Genomic DNA, 19,741 nt, shown 5'->3' on the forward strand with positions numbered 1-19,741 from the left:
ATGTAAACCAGCTTTCAAATGTGCATGAATTGAAAAGCATCTGTAATGTTTTGATGTGACTAATACTAAGATATGATTGATCAAGTCTGGATTTAGTTTCTAACTGGAAAGTCATTCAAAATATCCATTTGCAAACTTTTTGGGGAAAACATATATATTTCTAATACGTGTCGTTATTTGCGATCTAATTGCTTTGAAAAAAATATTCTCAAAGTTTTTGTCTCGAGTCTTGATTTTTATAATTTGTAATGGTAAGGTGCAGGCCTCATCTCAAATTCCATCCATGTTTGTCTGGATTTAGAAACCAAGTGGTTTGGTAGTCTCAATTGTTTTCAAGCGTGCATATTTCCAATTATAAAGATGCGATTGATGTGGCTAAATGAGATGGTGCAGCTAAGAGGCTGCCTCAAGGAGGGGAAAAAGGTCTTCCGGGCACGGACAATTGTGGTACGATCTTGCCTATCAACATGTACTTTCAGGCCTCCTCAGGAGGATGCTAATGCTGATATAGAACAGCAGAGCTGATTCAGGAGCATTGACTGAATGAGCTATCGGGCAGTGTGCACAGAAACTGGGTTGCTCGTACCTAAAGGCGTTTCAGCGCTTAGAGGCATTTCGAGAACAGTCTCCGGCTGATGTCCTGAAAGAGAAGTTGAGACATTAGAAGAGCACTTCTTGTGAGCTGGGAGAAGCTGGTGCTCCCATAGTATATTGCTTTCAGTAGTTTCCTGGTAGCCCTGGAGAGGTCTGCAGCCTGAACTTTTGTTGTTGTTTGCCTGTGGGCTGTGGGCCTACCAACTTTCTCTGAGGGTGAGCGCTTGTGGCCTAATTGCACCGACACTTCGAAGACATCTGGGAGGCTTAAGATATTGCTGTCATTCTCCAGCTGTTTTTCTCTCAGCTGAAGGTTACTGCCCTGAAAGTCGAGCCACGCTAATGGATCATGTGAACTGTCCTAGTCCATGTCAGTGCAAAGTCAGCCAGGTTATTTTAAATTACTGCTGGATGCAGCTGCGGGTAGTAATGAACAGCTTGAGGTAATAACTCCTTAAACCATTCCAGCTATACTTCCAAGAGCACATCTGTCTATGTCCTTATAAGTGCAATACTTTAATCTCTCTATTGCTATGCTGCATTCAGGATTTGTCAGGCCTGCAAAGCTGCTGCCAAAGGGAGCTTTAATATCCAAGTGGAATGTATTGGCTCTTCCTGTCTATCATTATTATCAGATGGCAATAGAAAGATCTGATTGATGGGTGTGCAAAAATACCTTGAATGGTAAAGGAAGCTTATTCTCCATTATGAGGTTAAATAAGTGAAAGTTGTGTTTTAAAAGCTCTGTAAAGAGGTTATCAGATGAAGTCTCTTCCCCATCCCCGTTCCTAGTTCAGCTACTTCGAGCCTATTGTTATCTTTGACTCCCAGCCATTTAAGTTCTTCCCCTGTCTGTACCCTTGCTTCATTCCTGAAAAGCTTCCCTGTGTTGATTAGAATTATAATGAATTTTTTAGCTCTACTTTTTTTTTTTTTATTTTGCCCCAGGTCCAGCAAGACTATGAATCTCTGTTCCAAATGCTTTGCTGGTAAGTGCAGTAAAAGGTTTTGTGTTTTTTTTTTTTTTTTTTTTTTTGTTAGATTATTGAAACCACATTGTTGGCATCTCCTTCAGGGTTTTTGCATGGGTTTCCCTTCCTTCAGTGTGTACGTGCAATCAGATTTTCCTCACTTTGTGCTTCATTTGTTTGCTAGTCAAGAATCTCTCGTGTAAATGCACCAATGAAGCCTTGCTCTTGAAGTTTATGGAAGTCAGGAATGCCCTTGAACTAAAGAGCTCCACTGTTAGCACAGCACTTGTATGGATAATGTAGCTTTCACAAATGCAAAACTCTGAATTTGGAATATTATAGGATTTATTTGGTAGCATTCTCTGAAATATGGTATGGATTAAAAAAAAAAAACAAAAAAAAAACCTGCTATACAAAACCTCTAGTTTCATTTGTTTTTAATTTTCAGCCCGTGGAAATTAAATCATCAGTAGCTCATTAGTAGTCTACTTATAATTGCTACATATCATTTTCTTATGCAAGGTCATCGCTACTGTGTAAGATGTTAGGAATTGCTACTGACCTTTTCCTGTTAGCATCTTCTGGCTTTGCCTTTTTGAAATTTTTGTGGTATTTTTTGGTGTTCTAACCTTATTTATAATTGTAATTGAAGTGCTTTCATAGTTCATGATTTCAATTTCTCTTGGGGAACAGCTACAGTATTAAAATGATGGAAAAAAAGTTTTAGAAAATTTCAGTCGTTGGCTTGTCTATAAAATATTCCTTTTTAGAACTGAAGTTGGCCATAACATTTGGCTTGCACTTTTTATTTTTATTTTTAAGGTCATTGGTTTCCAGTGCAAAAGTGATAGAATCTTTGAAATTTAAGGCAAAGTGTACACCCCCCTACCTCCCAAAAAATCAAATGCGTTTACTGAGGTTTGTACACAAAGAAAAATATTTTGACTTGTAGATTTCAGATCTCGGGTTCAGCATCACTTCATTAAACAAACATAAGGAAAATAAAGATTGTCCAAGACTGTTCAGCAAAATGATGTGCGTATTCCTCTGGCTATTTTCCAAATGCATGGATCACTGCAAGGGTATACTGAAGAAAGTGCAAGCGCTTACATACACTCTTTCCCTACAGACCATGATAAGAAGTATGCTACTAGGTCTTTGATTTGACTCAGTACTGTTGTGTTCTTATTAGCATTATAAAATAACTTTTGCTTGCATACTTCAGAAATGTGGATTTTCTAATTCTGAGATACCAAAATGGCCCATCCTTCATATTATGGGTTTACCAGAGTACCCAAAACTTTATAACCAGTGGGCCAGGCAATAAGTAAAAACATCTCTTTCATTTGGGCTTCATTTTTTTTGTTTGTTTGTTTTTGAAGACATTTTATGATCCCTTCTTCGCTTCTGTTCTGTAGTTCTCCTGAAAAGCTGTTCCCTCTGATCAAGTTAATTTTCTGCTGTAAAAATACAAGATAATAACTAAAATGTATGGTTTAGGGGGGAAAAAGTAGCTTCTCTCTTAAAATTTTCAAGATTTTCTATGCAATTGTTATAGCTTGTTTATTTTACTGAAATAGTAATTCTCAAAAGTTTGAGAAACTTAAAAAGCTACTGCTAATTGGAAAAAAAAGAAAATATAATATTTTGTGTTTTTTTTTTAGTAGTTTTAGTATTAGATTTTAACTATGGTTCCTTCATCAACTAATAATGAAATAATGAGAACTCCAGTCCTGTTTGGGTAATAACTCAACCCCAACTGAGTCTCACAAGTCTTTTTCTCAGATATACTAAAAATATTTCAATAACATTTTTACTGGATTTCCAGTCACAGTGTTGAAATAAAGAAACATACTTGTTTCTGTAAATTGAACCACCACAGACAGCAAGAAATGTTTTTAACTATTCCAGGCACTCCGAAGATATGATGTGAAAAAAAATAGCTTTTTTTGTTTTAGTATGGCAGGTTATTTATTCAAATGTATTGAAGCAGATTTGTATACAGGAGGAAATTGGGAATTATTATTTCTCTTGACCATCGTTTCCTTTCTCTTTTATTTTAGAAAAAAGAAATCCACACAACGAAAAAGGTTAGTAACTTCATTAAATGACTTTTTCTTTCCTTTTTCAGATGTTTAGAATACAGTCCTTTTTTTTCCTTTTAAAAAATAATTTTGCACATACACAGCAGCAAAGCCCCTTGCATCTGCATAAACCTTGTATTTCTATATAAGTTTTAAGGGAAGGGCAACAATTCAGCAAAAGATAAAAACATTGTTGGGGTTAAGTTGAAATATAAGCTGTTATGTAGAACTTTACTATCTTTACAGGTTTCTCAGACTTTCTGAATTATATACCTGCTTGTACGTACATGATTGTGAGCTATTCTTTGCTTTTACCCTTCCTCTCCTCCCCATTCATGGGGAAAAGTGATCATAGATGCCTGTGATGGTGAAAGGAAGGAGGGTTTAATAAACACAGCAATAGAGAAAAGGGCAGTTGGTCATGGGCTGTCCGTTTGCCTTCTTGTCTGACCAAATACCAGTGATTTCTTAGTTATTTAAGATTTATTCAAGATAAATTCACTAAAAGTAATAGGGAAACTGGAACTCATGGTTTTGGCTATCTTTGTAAGTTTTCTTACATGAAACAGGAAAATATTTTTCATAGGTTATTTTAGAGATTGGGTTGTTCACTTCTCTGTGGCAAGGATGAGCTGGGTACTTCAGATACATGCAACCCTTTGCCTGGAGGAGCCCAGTGTGTTGACCTAGATCTATAAGGTTCACTGAGCTCTTCCACGCAAGGACAAATCTGCTGTTCCTCATATGCCGCTTTGGCTTGTGCATAGAGGTTGATAAATAGTGGAGAGGAGTTTGAAGTTAGCTGTCCTTTTCAGCCCTCTGTGCCTCCTTCCACCCCATCTGCCTGTTCCAAGAAGGAATACCTGACTTGTTTTGCATAAACCTAGTAGAAGTAGCAGACCCTGAAACATTCAAAAGCCTCTGAAATCATCCAAAGTTAATTGTACTTCTGCAAAGTACTTTACAACGTTCTGTCTCCAATTCAGTGAGGACCATATGCTATTGATGCCTTGAAGTCTCCAGATACTGCACAAGTGTAATCCTGCATATTAAATTGCTTCACAGAAATTTGCTCTTGAGATAGTTAAGGCATAGTTGCTTTAGATGTCTTGAACATTCTGGATACGAATGCAATAAAGTGTAGGATTTCTTTAATCAGAATATAGGCTGGTAAGTGGAAAAAATGCAAATTATGGCTAGAGCATCTCCCTTAGTGACACCACATCTTTTGCTAATACCTCAACCTCTCTTTCAATACAGTAAACTGCTAGATCTGAATGATGGTGATGAGTGAAATATTCCAAAAGCACTCTCTATTAACTCTTTTGCTCCCACTAGGTTTAGGGAAGTTTTAATATCAACTTCAGGTAGGGACATTGTTTGAGTGCTTTTGAAAAGCCACTTTTTTAAAGTAGACTCTTTCAAGTAGGAATTCTACAAACATTCACAAAAACAACACCTGGTACCTCAGGAACTCAATTTTAATTGGAGCCAGTGGGACCAGTCACCGAACAAACTACTACAGAGTAAGAATAAATATTTAAATACAGAAAACTGTAAAACTACACTTTCCATTTAAATAGCTCAAAAAACCCGCACTCTGCCTTTAGTCCATTTGGTTGGGAATCTGGAAAGTTTAATTTTTGTGATGGTGCAGTCAGCCTTGGCCGGAGGAATGCAGGAAGTGGATTTCAGGTTGTTCAATTATGTGTGAAGCTAAAGGTAAGTGCAGCACTGGAAGGTTTGGTGTGAAGATGTGCTTGGAAAGCTGGAAGAAGATGAAATAATAATTAGGGTATTCACGGATTTGTGAATCAATTTCGTACGATTTGTGTGATAGTGTAATTGAAACTTTCTAGAGGTGGATGTCCATATCCTTTCTTAATCCAGCTATCCAATGTTGATATTCTGTGAAGCACTTGTTGAGTATAAAAAAATTAAAGAATTTTCATCTCCATCCATCAAGTGGGAAGTCAGAATTGCTGGTAATCACATAGGCATTTTCAGTGCGTGTGCTTGGCTTTGTGCCAGATGATAAAGTTTTGTAAATTCAACAGTATATTTTCCCTGGAGCTTCAGAGATCTGATAAGACGAAAAAAGAATAAAAATGGACATTTATATCTTCTATATATCAACTGAATTCTAGAAGTATTGGATTATTTGCTATTCTTTCTATTTCCCAAACTCACTCAGATGTCTGACTGGAGTTATTGCATGTTTTTGTGTGTCTTAACCCTTCTGTTTTGTTGAGCAGACCTTTATTTTGTCTTGCCCAAGTCATACACAATTTTCAGAGCATACTAAACTGGTTTTTTTTGTGACTCAGAGTCACTGAGTAACGCAGTTTCCTCTTTTTGCTGTCTCTGTAAATCCTGGGAACTATTTAGATTGCTGCCTTGCATGGTCGTAATAACACCTACTTTAAGGATGATCTGGCAAAAACCAACATTCCTGTCTAAAGAGATTTTGCTGTTAATCAGCTGCTAACTTGCCTGAAAGTCTGACTGGCAGTCTACTGAAAACATTTTCAAAAGTTGCATCTTGCATTTTGCTAGTTAATATTTTTTAATTCTTACTGTATCCTGTTGTATGACGAATAATGATGCATAACTCAGCTCTTCATAAAATTTTTGTTGAACAATGACTCAGTCGTACTTACATTTTCCATATCCTTCTGATATGTGATGTGAGTCCCTGTTTTTTAGTACTTTATTACTGGAAAAGACAGAGCACTTTCAAAAGTGTTGTGTGGATTTTTGTTTTGTTTTTAAAAAGCACTGCGTACTAGTTTTCTTTATGTGCACACAAAATGCACCTTTTTCAGGAAGGCTGCAGTATGTTGTTACCTTTGTTGGTTCCTAATGGAAGCTAGTGCCTCAATTTGTTGCTTCATTACGCTAGAATTGTTGCTGTAGTCGTGTCTGGCTTTGTATTTTGAAGTACACGGACTGCTTGCTGCAAAAAGCAGCACTCACTGGCTAGCACTTGAGACTAGTAGAGTTTCATTTTCCACTTTTAGTGCACACTCAGGCTTGAAGCTAAACAATTCTTTGAAAAATTGTTGAGCTGTTTACAGTGGCAATAAAGATACTGCTAATTCTTAGAGCACCTGCTAATAACGTACTGTAGCATTCCAGATATAAACAGAGAATTTTTGACATGCATTTAATTTCTCTTAGTCTGTGCCCAAAGAATTTTTAAAAGGAGAAGACTGGTAGGGAAAAGATGTCTTAACATAGTAGACTTAAAAAGTCAGATGTATTCTAAGCTTGAGTAAGATAGCAGTAATGAAATGGAATAAAAGAATTAGACAAATGACTTCATGTGGTTTTCACTTATAAATAAGCTTGATTTGCACTGCTGACCTTAACAATTGTTTTTACTCTGTTAGCTTGCATTATTCTGAAGCTTTAAAAAGTGTGAAGATCTGAGTAATAGCTCTGTTGTGGGTTGTTAGGGCGATATTTTGAGAAAGGAATGGGAAAGGAGTTTTATGTTTTTAATTTACTCCCTTTCCCCTAACCTGCCTTAAAGTTTCAGTGGAGAAATATAAATTAATGGGAAAAAATGAGTTAGGTCAAGTATAGTTGTACTACCTAAACTTAGGACTAATAGTTGTAGTTCTGTCAGAAATAGTCCCACCAGCCAAATCATCCAGTGTATTTATGCTACTTGTTCTTAGTTTGCTATGTATAAACTGGAAACGTGGGAGAAAACGTGGGTACCTGAAACCATCTAGACCTGCTGTGCTTCTAAGAGTTAAGTAGAGATTGCATTTTAAGTTACTAAATTTGTGTATTATTTTTATACATATGGCCTATAAATGGACAGGAGGGGCCATAATTTTTTTTTCTTCAACTGTTTTTCTCTGTTTTCCTCCTCTTTCGTCTTCCCCCATATATAGTAGTGAGGAGGGTTAATGCGCTGATGGAGGACAGACCTGTGAATCATTTCTGTTTCTGTGTGGGCAGAAGAGTTAGTGGAAGAAAGGATTTCTTTCACAGCTGGCACTGAGATTTTGTTTCCTTTGTTCCTTCTTATGTTTCTAACTTCAAGTTTGCTTTTTTTTTTCAGTAATGTTTGAAAGTGTGTTTTCACCAACACAGTCTGGGAAAACTGAATGCCTTTTAATTAAAAACTTTTTTTTTACAGACAGTCCTATCAGTAGACTACCCTGTAGGCCATTAGTGGCTGTTCCATCACATTGCATCTTGTTAAATTCACAGCCTAGTAATCTGGAGCTCATTTGTTTAAAAAAAAAACAAAACAAAACATAAATTACACTCAGCATCTGACAAAAACAATATGATGACATCTCAGTACTGGCTCCCTGAAAAGACTACCTAATATCTTTAATTTATATTTTTCTTCTAGCTTAACGAGATATTACTGATATTTTTTCATGTCTTTTCTTTTTCTTGTCTCAGGGGATTGCCATACCCATTATACAGGTTGTTAAGCTACAAGCAAATGAGAGTTCAGTCTCTTTTTGTCTTAGGCTTCCATTATTTGTAGTTGGCTTCATAGTTCTGTTATCTAGTAAATTTTCCTCCTCGTGTTAGTGCTGTTTTCTTTCTGTTTCTTTGGTGTCTTGTTCACCTTCCAAGTCATAACCTTTCCAAATGACTTGTTGAAACACCAGCTGTAATTTAGTCTCTGGTGTATAGGTTCCCTGATGATATTTAAAAAATTAAAAAAAAAAGTTGAGATATGACTTAATTGCTACGATGCTTTCACATTGCCAGCATGAAATCAGAGTTACCTATTCAGAATGTGCAACCCACAGGTTTCATTTATTAAACTTCCGTGTAACACCATTCTCCTATAAATGCATGCATAAGATACGAGAAGGAATGTTTCTCTTTTTTTTTTTTCCTACATTTAGCAATTTGCTTGAGTTATAGAAAAGCCTGTGCTCTGCTTTGTGTATTTGCTCGTTTGGAAACCTTCTGTAGTTTATAGAGACACTAGTGATTTGTTCCTTAGCCTCCCTGTGGAGTTTGTTCCATATTACAATCTAATTCCATGTCCGTGTCGTGCACTCCTGAGTTGTTAATTTGTACATTTCGATGCAGTTTGTTTCATCGTGTTTTTGTAATCCAAACTGAGTGTAACGAGCTATGTGCTTTGGGGACCCAGCCTTGCCTTGCCAATTAGAACAAGTGGTTACTGAGAGAGAGCATGTTTTAAATAAAACATGGCACCTCTGCGTGGGACCAGCAGCCTCTGGGGAATAAGGAAATCTGTTTAACTCTTTCTCTCTGAGAAGAAAGGTCAGTATCAGAGCACATTTGAGAAGCGTTCAACTCATTCCTTTGAGAAGTGTAATCCAGATTCATGTTTCATCTCACAAATAAAATTTAGTTTGTCACTGGAGACATGTTACGCAGTACTGCTCGCAGAGTATTTAGAAATGCACAAGGACAGCTGTCAAGTTTCTTGCCTGTTTTCTAGGATTCTAATCACTAATGCCACGAGCAAATTGGAGAGAACTACCAGCGAACCTTTCTGTTTCCCCTTGTACTGCTACCCAACAGGCTGCGGTAGGGCAGGAAGAGAGTCAGATGGTAGAAGAGCTAGTTTCAAAACGTATTATACAAGTGAAGGGATCTAGAAACAATGCTTACACATAACCCTAGTACGCTTATTTAGTGAGGTGACCATGAGGAAGGGCTCGCTGTTCTGCCATTCTGAGGTAGCTGGGAACGGGTACAGCTATAACCATCAATCCTAATCTTTGGGACTGTTGTAGAAGTTATCCAGCACTCTGCTGTTCTTTATACAAAGCTCCTGATGAACTGAAGCAAGACACAACAAAGATTTTAGAAGTTAACTTTATTTTTTAATACTCTTTCATACTTTCCACCCAAACATTTTTGTTGCTTTCTCTTCACTTGAACTTGCACATCCTATGCACTTGTGCACCTTGGAAGGGAAGAAGCTACTGTCCACCAACAACCTTCAGCTAAGGACGCTGGAAAATAATTTAGGTGAGCAGTCATGATGATGGACTAAGACAACACTTTAACAGCCGTTGCATGCACAAGCAAGGCAAGACCAAGAAAAACATCCCTCGTGAAAACCTTCTAGCTCAGCAGCTAGGTGCAAAGGAAGTACAGCTGTTTGCTAAGGTGATTTAAGCTGTTAGGTAAGCAGATGTACAGAACAAATGTGATCTGGATAACAGAATAATATGTAACTGACTTTTCAATTGTCTATCTATTTTATATGAAAAGAACACGATCTAGCAGCTAGACAGCTAGATAGGAACTTGAGACCTGATTTCATTTTCACAGTCAATAAGCATTACTTTGTGATAGACAAGTCTCTTTTTTGTCTTCCACTTCTGTGCCTCTGTTCCTCATTAGTTAGTGAGAGGTGACAATATTTCAATGCTTCACTGGAATGTTTGTGAAGATCAAATATATGTGATATTCAGTACAGTAGCAGTGGTCAACTAAGGAGCTGAGATAAATCTAGAGCTCTATCTTGGGAAGCAAAAATTCATTTTGAGGAACAATATCTGTATTTTCCTCTTCCAAATCAGCTTGAAGTAAGCATACCATTAGCATATATTAGCTTAAATTGCAAAATGGATGTCTTCAAAGATAGCCAAGCCCCTCAGGCTGATGAAATTGCACAAACTGGTAATAGAAGCTTTATCCTTTATCTATATAAAAGGCAGATCCATGCGCCATCCCCAACTCTGAGTGTTAGTGATAATGCAGGAAATTAGTGTAACATAACTCAGTATCAGATCTTATGGAGGAAGGCAATTTGTTTTCACAAAATCTGCAATTAAATTGATTTTGTCTATTTACGCTTTCATAGCCACATACAAGCCCTAGGACGCATGTCCAAGTACTCCGGGTGAGATGACCTGTGCACAACGTGGAGAGAAAGGAGCTCTAGCTATTGAGCCCTCGCTATAAGCTGATTTTTGACTTGCCTTTTATACTCTCAAGGTGTGGATGCTGTGTGGAACCATTTGCTTCATTATTTTGTTCTAACCCTTAGAAGTCTTAGGCAAAATTCCGGAATTTCGGTTCTCTTCTGTACCTTCTGTAGATGTTCTATGGTTGCTGCTCTGTTCTTCTTGACATTTTATCTTTAGTTCAGTACTTTTCTTTATTTGAATGCAATCACATTGCACTGTTGCAATTAATGCATACCATTTTTTTTTTTAACCCTTTTAAAGCTGTTTGTTCTAGAGCTTGCAAATGTTCCATTCATTCTTTATTCATACTGGTCTTCATATATCTGTTATAAACCTTGTATGTCCTCACAGAGTTAGTCACCAGAGGGCAAACTGCTCATGCAGTTATACATACAGAATACAGCTATAACCTTTAATTTCTCTGAAGTATTGTCTACGCATGAGTTGCCATCTAATTAATGCTATATGTAAAGTGAAAAGCATAATGACTGCCTTCTTCAGAGATACAGAAGTTAGTATTTTACATTGAACAAGAATTTTTATGGTGGCATTCAAACTGCTGAACCTGAATTGAAAAGCTTGAGGAGAAAAAATCGCTTTTTAGGTTTTAAAAAAAATAAATCACTGGTTACGTAAATATCATCTAATTATTAGTCAAGAAGAATATGCATGTGCACATGCATTTTAAGGTGCACATAAATATAAAAATAAAACATCCCTCCTTTTTTAAAGATCTAACAATTTAAAGACAGCTGTGAGCTGTAGGATATATATGGCTGTTGAATGTTTGTTGTGATGCAGGAGTTCTCATCTTACAGCTTTGAATTTTGTGATCAGTAAGAGAAGTGGAGGATCCCTCAATTCTCCCATTTTTGTATTTGACTGCTGTCAACCCCTTTCAAAGTGCTGCTTAGGAAAGTCGTGTGTTCTCAGCGGGAGATGGTGTATCCTGCCAGCTAACCTGACCCAGTGTGGCATTTGTAAATATGGAAATCGGAAAATACAGAAACAATAAGAGGAGTACTATTACTCTTTCTCTCTGCATATTATGATGACCACTCACCATACCAGCTACCTCACCAATTTCAAGTTTAGGAATAGTTTACAGGGCATGTTAAGCTTATTTAGCACTATGCTCATTGCCCTCAAGTTGTAATGGAACTTCTTAAAATTGTATTGATTGTCATCCTGTCTAGTGTTTTACTGATAATCTAAAAAAAATATATTCTGCTCTTTACCAGTTGTTTCTGACAATTAATGTCTGGGAAAAACTGCATAGCCTTGTCTGACAATGCAGCTGATAGGTCATTTTGTGTATGGCTACATGCTTATGCATTCGTATATATGACTAGCTGCAAATATATACACACAAACACATACCTATACACACAAATAATACATGCGCACAGGTGTTTGTGTACAAATACACATACTAGGTTTGAGCACTTAAGATTTAGGAAATAACAAGACAGGTTATGTTCCCCTAATTAATCCAATCTGTGTGTATGCATTGCAACTATTTTTAAATTATGCTAAAAGGATTGAAGAGTACAAGGAAGCATAAGATTACTGGCCTGATCTCCTCATTTAAATCACAGGTCATCCAGGTAAGATCTGTTTGCCGGAAATGTCTAAATATCTCCTTTAAACAAATATCCTGTCCTGCTGTGAAGATATTGGTAGGTCTGCATACACAATAGGCATTAATATTTCTAATGATGAACATTCCTCACTATTGAGTAAGAAATATGATGCACTTTGTAATTTTAACACTACTAGGAGGTTTCCACAGAGTTGTACGCTCATTATTTAGTATGATATACTGAATAGGAAGCAAAGTAAACTATTGTCTTACTCTTTTTCTTCTTAGGCCAATGTACAAATGTCATACTAAATGGTGAGCTATTAATTTCTTCAAAGAACTCATTAACCCGCTAGTGTTTCAGGAAGATAAGTTACTTACCACTTCTCTGAGTAATTTAACACTTCTCTGAGTCAAGGTGGTGATACTCTTGTTCAATATACATACATCAGAATCAAAAGCATGAATGTCCAACATCCAGAGATTCTGGATATCCCCTTTGAGAATCATGGAGGTTGTAGCCTCTTTGTAGTCTCCCTCCTTTAAGGTGTATAATTTTATGGTGCTTTAAGCATTGAATGTACAGATATCACTTCCTGCCTCAAGGGAACTATAAGGGTACGGAATGGTTCTGCTAGTGAAGACCCAAGAATGTCTGTTTGAACATCCTTTGAATAAGTATGGGTTGGAGGCATTAGAAAAGCCAAGTAGCAATTTTGTGGCAGAGGTGGTGGTTGGAATCTGATTCTCTGATCGCTCTTCAAAATTTTCTTTGGGGTTAAGACTATGTCCAGAGTCTAGCAGAAAAAAAAAAACACACTTTGCTTTCTGTAAAGTTCTGATTTCATGTTTTGAACTGCCTTCGTTCCTTTGTTCTATCAAGAAATAGAGAGCTAAAGGTCTTGAGTGTACACAAGTCATTAGCTACGATATTTCCTGATTACTGTCTACTTGACTATTCAAACTTAGCAAAGAATATTGCCAGTCAAAAAAAAAACACCACCCTACAACCTTTCAGATGGTGTTTGTGGAGGTAAATTTCAGTTTCTGGTTCTTTTCCAGCCTGAAAATGAAATATACTTGTGCTTTCTACCATTGGGTTTTAGCTGGGCTTAGTAAAGTTTTATGGCTTTTAATAGAGAAGCTTTAGTTCACTTTTGTTGACACGTCCTGCCCAGCAATATGTGAAGAAATAGGAAGTTGATCTCAGTATAGGTGAGTGCACCGTTTCACGATGACATTTTCTGTGTTTCAGCAGTCTGTGCATCACTTCAAGTCTTCAGTGGACTGCCTTCCACTGAAGAGCTTTGAGCAGCGATTTATAAGCTACATTTTGACATTGTTGGCTCTTTTTTTTTTTTTTTTTGTATGAGACTCACTAGTATCTAGAGAAAACTGTGATAGATGTTAAATAATCCTAGAAATGTAGAGGAATGGGTGTTTACATTTACCTTGTTGACAAAGGTAAGATAATATTTAGAAATACTCGAATATTAGTCATTATTCAGTGTTTTTGTTAGTGTAGCTAATATTTTAAAATAGTTTTCAGTTATATGATAATGAAAGATGTAAGATAATAGTAGTTGTGGTTTTTTTGGATAATCACCATGTGAAAATCACAGCTGATGCATGACTGCTAGTGCAAGGTAATGGGATGGGTTCCAGTATGGATAACTTTTTTTTTTAATCGGGCTCTTGAATCCATGAACTGAGCTGATGCAAAGGTTGTCTCTGAATCCAAAATCAAGATGGCTAATGTTATTTTCCAAATCAATATATCCGGTAGCTGTGGGTAGCAGTGGGTCACTGGTGCATTCCGGTCTTTCAGTCCTTTTTTTTTTTTTTTCCTTTACCCCTCCAAAAGGTTCTTGTTGGGTGCCAGGGCAAAATACGTAGGAGTATTCATCAAATAGATTTAGAAATTTAAAGCTGCTGGAAGCTTTTGTAACAGAACCGGTGTTTTTTTTTTTTTATTTTATTTTGGTGGTAACCAAAAGAGCTTTTTTCGATGTAAAGGTCAGATTTCATGTTCTTGTTCCCACTTGAGCTCTTTTTGACAGAATGAAAGCCATTTTGCTCTTGATTTATAAGATATTTACTGTGAGTTAGTACTGCATAAACATCTGATGTTGTGAGCAGCTCCATGTTCTGCTGACTGTGCCCTAGTAAATAGCAGAAGGGATTTTAAGATATTTATTGGGGCCTCTTCTGTAGGTAGCGTAGCAAAGTACAGAGTGTCCATTTACAGGAGAACAAAAATAATAGTTTTGTTTTTAATGTGAAACCGTTTTCTTTTCCAATAGCAAGTTTCAATGACTAACTCCCTGCAGAGAGAGAATGAATAGTCAGTTGTGATTCTCTCCATACACACACCTGAGCCTGGGAAATTAAATCATGCCTTAACCTACAGGGAAGGAAAATTTACAACACACTCCCTTTGACTTACGAAGAAGCTCTCAGCTGTACTTGAGACTTTATCTCTTTCTAGTGAACTTCAGGAAAAGACAAAGTATCAAGCCATATGTAATGTTATGGTGGCTTGTTCAGTAGTTACGCTTGCAAAGGCATTCAAATGAGTCTACGTGTTTAAAAGAGAAAAAGTAGACAACCTTACTGGTCAGAGGACACAGTTTGTATAAACTCCCGTTGAAGAAGATTTCTGTGAAGAACAAGAACAGTTTGTAACCCTTTCTGTACCCCCAGTAAAATTGATTAGAAATCATTTAAGAATGTGTTTTGTAAAGGTTTGATTGCAAAGAAAACTTTGAAACCATCCTAGAGGTTTAAAGATTTCAGCATATTTACCTAAATAAATGTGTGCACGAGGGTGGCATTTCAAGGCTTGCTTTATCAAGCAGAAGTCTTGCATCTTTAGACTACACTTGATTAATGCTAGGTTAAATGCTCTTCTTTATGTTGCTTTAAAATACTATTCTTCAGTGTGTAGAAAAACTAAGAAGTTCCTCACTCATTTCACTTCCCTACAGTGTTGTTCAATAAGGGTCAGGAATAAAAATCTGTTAATTTGGACCTTTTTTTTTTTTTGGCGTGTGTCTACCTATTTAGTGGGGAAATAAACTAAAATCAGTGTTTATTTAAAACACTGTATTGTGTATTTATACAATAGACGTTCTCTATTTTTATATGCATATATTCTCTCTAGATGTGCCCTGCATTATATCTAAGTGCTCTGAAGTGACCTTTTTCCCCTGAATCTTATGTTGATTCTCTCCTGTTATGAAATTACTTGACTTTTTAGAATTTTATGTTGACTCATCACATTCCTAATCAAAATAGTACTTCAGAAATGGAAATACCTTAGTGACGAGCCTATCCCCACAAATGTTCTTTAGAAGCAACTGACTTCTACCTGTTAGGTGCTACAAAAGGAGCAAATGAGGCATGAAGTTACAGAAGTCACCAGCTAAGCTGTATGGAAATAGAAAACGATCTCGTCGTAGTAACCTCTTCTGGAGGTATGGAAAAAGTATTTTATTAGTTTGGGTTTGTGTCATTACTTTAATGGCAAACGTGAAATTCTGAAATAGTCAAAATGAAAAGAAAATTAGCTTTCTGGCTTCCTTGCTTTCGTGTGTGAATGGGGGTGTTGGGAAGCAATATCCTGGAGGATGTGGCACTCAGAGCTGTCATTTTTACTAACAGGCAGTACACACAAATAAGTACAAAGCATGTCTTAACTCCAAAGCGTTACAGGTAACTTCTTATCTAACCAAGTAATCAATTTTAATTTCCTCTATTTGTGAATTTTCCCTTGAGTTCCAGTTTGCATTCAGATGTATTCCCAAACTGTGAATAGACAAATAAGGTAGCAAACAAGAAATGTCCAACAAATCAGGACAAATACTAAGCCAAATGGTTATGTAAATCACGTAGATATCCTTAGTTTCTTAGTTAACAGAACCATTAAGCTTTATATAAAACCATTTTTTATTGCAAGTTGGTGTGTTTAAATGCAGACAGTGGCAAAGAATCAACCTTTAAACTCTGATCGTCGATTTTAAAAACATTTTGGTCTAAATCAGTGTTTTGTGAAACAGGATTAGGCTAACACAAAGTTTAAAATCTCATAATTCTTGCTGGAGCTGCCAGGTTAGAAGCAATTTATTCCATTTCTCCTTTCCCAGTGAAATTCTAAGGGATTCAGGACATGAAAATTGACAAAAAGTGTAAGCTATTGTGAGGGTGTCTTACTGAGCAGGTGAGGAAATCCTCTGTTCTGTTCTCTGGCTTCTACAAAGCATTAGGCTGAATAGCCATACAATTTGTGTAAACATCAAACTGCAGGGATTGAGGTGTTTGCTATTTTCTGCCCAATCTTCCTGTTCACTTAGCTGAAAGGAATTGAGTATTCTTCAGCTTTGAAACCTGAGGTGGTTTTTTGTGCAGGCTGGGGCACCTCCTGGCCTTTCCTGCCCTATTCTCTGACATGGGAAGCATTGGTCGGGGGAGAAGTTAGAGTGGCATGGCTCTGTTGTGGCTCTCTACTTACAACTTTCTTTGCTAAAACCTTTCTATAGTACTGTGAAGTGACACTTACTAGTAACTTAACATGGAAATGAATTTTGTGGTTAACTACAACTCGTTTTCTGCCTTTTACTTAAAGCAAAGCAAGTATGAGGCTTGCTGCCTCGTTTCCCAGTTTTACTGCTTGATGAGGGGAACTGAGATGCTGCAATGTGAGCTGATACCAGTTTGTAGAGCAAGGCATTAACAGGCTTTCAGTTGTGCCCTAGTCACTTAGTAGAAGTACACAGTGATACGGGAACTAATTTATTATGAATTCTGTGCCTCCGTGACCTGTTGTAGAACGTTATCCTGCTGCAGTGTTATTAAGTCATTTTTCATCTACTCTTAAATTAACGTTGACGTTCTATTACTGGATTTGTTCTTGTCTTCAGATTAGAAGATAAAGGAAAAAATCTTATTCCTGCAATATTAAAATTAATTGTTTGATAAGCAGTACCTTGCTTGAAGTAGAATCCTCCTAGAAAGATTGTAATGTGGACATCAATCTGCTTTCCTTTTGCTTTCGTGCATGAAAAAGTGCTTTCAGAGCACATCGTTCAGGGCATCAGGAGAATGTGGGAGGTGAGGATGAGTTAAAATCATGATGAGAAAGGGCAAGCAGCAGAAGATACCAGTGTCCTCCTGTGCTGGTTTTACAAGGGATCGTAACCATTCAGAGACTTCTGCCATTAATGAGCATTATAATGCTGTTTCAATAACTGCATTGTGAGAGTGTTTGCTATTTGATGGTGTAAATTTTATGTGACACATTAAGAGATGGGAAGGATGTCTGAAACTAAATGCCAGTTCTGTTTGCAGCTTTTTGTTTGTTTGTTTTGAAAGCAGCCCTCTTTTTTTTTTTTCTTTTTTTTTTTTTTTCCCAAAACTGAGTGCTCGTTTGACGCTGGTGTTTTTACAAGTGTTTTCATTACAGATTTTCACTCCAATTCAACTTAGGTCAGCCCTTACTGGAAGTTATCAATAAGGAATAGCACTTCTACCTGTGGAAGACAAATTAGCCTTATAATACATTTTATATTTAACATTTTTATCAGAGTTTCAGAATTCTCCATATGAAACATTTGCTTTTAACCTTGGGAAAGAGGTAGATCTACAGGAATAGAGTGATCAGCTGGGGGTGGGAAAGTAGGAAGAAATTCCTTGTTTCACTTTTAAGATAATTTCGACACCCTACATGGAGACTTCTGTCCTTCAGACCGAGCTGAGGCACAAATGTAGGTAACAGGGTATCTGACGGAAGTAGTGGAGCACAGATTTCTGCCAAGAGGGATGACTCAACACTTTCACAAAAAAAAAAAAGGCTAAATAATACAGTAATTAGCAGACCTAGGCAGAAGCACTCAGTTTTCTAAAAGATGCTTCTTAGATTGGTCATTTCAGGTGCTGTTATTAATTCACTAGGCAAGTGATCATGTATTTTTTCTGTTTTGTTTTATTTTTCTTTTGATGGGATGGCCAGTAGTGCATGATAGCTGAGGAAGAAGATTATCTTCAGCTTGTTCTGGGGGTGACAGTTGTGTTCTTCAAGATGTTTTTTTTTTTTTTCTTCTATTTTCTCGTCTTTTACCTGCTGTAATATAGAGTGGTAGCAGGATCACATAAGGTATGTTTTTTAACCTGTTAGGTTAATGTCTTCAAATTATGTTCATCTGGTTTACATTGGCTTCATTTTTATCTGCAAAGCAGATTTCAGTCCTTTTGGGCCAATCTAAAACGTTTTGAGTTGGTGTGAACTGCCAGTTAAACTAGAGCCATGCAGCAGAAGTGGGTTTATACCTGAGAGAGTTAACTTCTTTCAACTCAGGCTGCAGAGGTTTAGCTAAAGGGATAAATTGGAAACTTTTCTGCTGAAAGTATGAGTTGTGCATCTCATTTGGTAAGACTGACTCTTCCTGTAATGGTAGTTACGAAGAGGAATGCTTTGGTTTGTCAGAAGTCATAAACTGCTGAAGTACAAGTGGTTTGATCACCTAGTCCATCTGTAGATGATACAGCATTTCTAACGTGGGCGACAGAAACTGCTTTCAGCACAAAAGGCAAATAAGCTAATGGTATTGCTTTATCTTTACAAGGAACAAAGGAAAAATGCTCATTTTCCAGATGTCTACCAAATGAGGTACCAAGGAGAACTGAAAGACATGTACTTAAAATCTGAGCATCATTCAGCAAGAAAATAACATTTTCTCCTTTTATTTCTCAGCATGTCAAATGCCATGATATCTCTGCAGCTAGATTTGATCCTAGAGGCTTCCAGGGAGTTTGTAAAGTAAAAACATTGGGTTTACTTTGTGTTTGTGCATACGTTAGTTTACCAAAAAAAGTGCAGGGAAGGAGTGTGAGCTTCCTAGGGTTCATGTAAGGGTAGCACTGATTTCATTTTATCTGCCTCCTTTCTTCTGAGAACTGAGACCATCACAGGATGTCAGGTGTAGTTTGGCTCCCAATAGAGGTGAGGACTCCCATAGGTTTTCCTTCAGAGCTGCCTTTTGTCATAAGTTCTGGTAGTGTAACTACAGAACTGCCTTAAGCAGAGTGTAATCATGGTTGTCCCAGCTCAGAATGGATTAGTAGTAGTAGAAGAAAGTTGTTGATTGGTTTTATAATATTCGTGTAAAAGCTGAAAATAACGTTTTGATCTGCAGAGAAGAATATGAGGGATACTTTGGCTTTTAGCATCCTTCTCATGAATAGAAACTGCATGCTTGCTTTGCTTGAAATCAGTCGTAGTAGTGCACTACATTATCTTTAGTGTGATAACACTAGTTGGGGTGATCTGGACATATTTGAACTTGGCAAGTTTGAGGATTTGATGATACCCTTGGATCTCTGTAATTCCTCTGAAATCAGGTTATAAATTGCCATAGATCTTGCTTTTTAAGCAACTGTTAAAAAATAAAAATAATTAAAAAAAAAAAATCTCTAGCATGGTAATGTTTTGTACTTCTCAGTAAAAGCCAGGAACTGTACAAAATTAGACCTTGGCTTAAATCATGCTGCAAAATTGAGTATAAACATCCAGTTTTT

The 19,741-nt window shown here is 36.9% G+C and overlaps 1 protein-coding gene across 1 annotated transcript in view; it reads left to right on the plus strand.

The window, feature by feature from the left end:
• Window positions 1–19,741, plus strand: part of ZFAND3 (zinc finger AN1-type containing 3) — a 132,174-nt gene that overhangs the window by 30,987 nt on the left and 81,446 nt on the right. The window contains exons 2-3 of the mRNA XM_072035702.1: window positions 1,543–1,583; window positions 3,629–3,655. Of these exons, the coding sequence (XP_071891803.1) occupies window positions 1,543–1,583; window positions 3,629–3,655 (68 nt within the window). The remainder of the gene's footprint in view (window positions 1–1,542; window positions 1,584–3,628; window positions 3,656–19,741) is intronic.

The sequence above is a fragment of the Anas platyrhynchos genome, chromosome 3 (assembly GCF_047663525.1).
Source record: "Anas platyrhynchos isolate ZD024472 breed Pekin duck chromosome 3, IASCAAS_PekinDuck_T2T, whole genome shotgun sequence".
Classification (NCBI taxonomy): domain Eukaryota; kingdom Metazoa; phylum Chordata; class Aves; order Anseriformes; family Anatidae; genus Anas; species Anas platyrhynchos.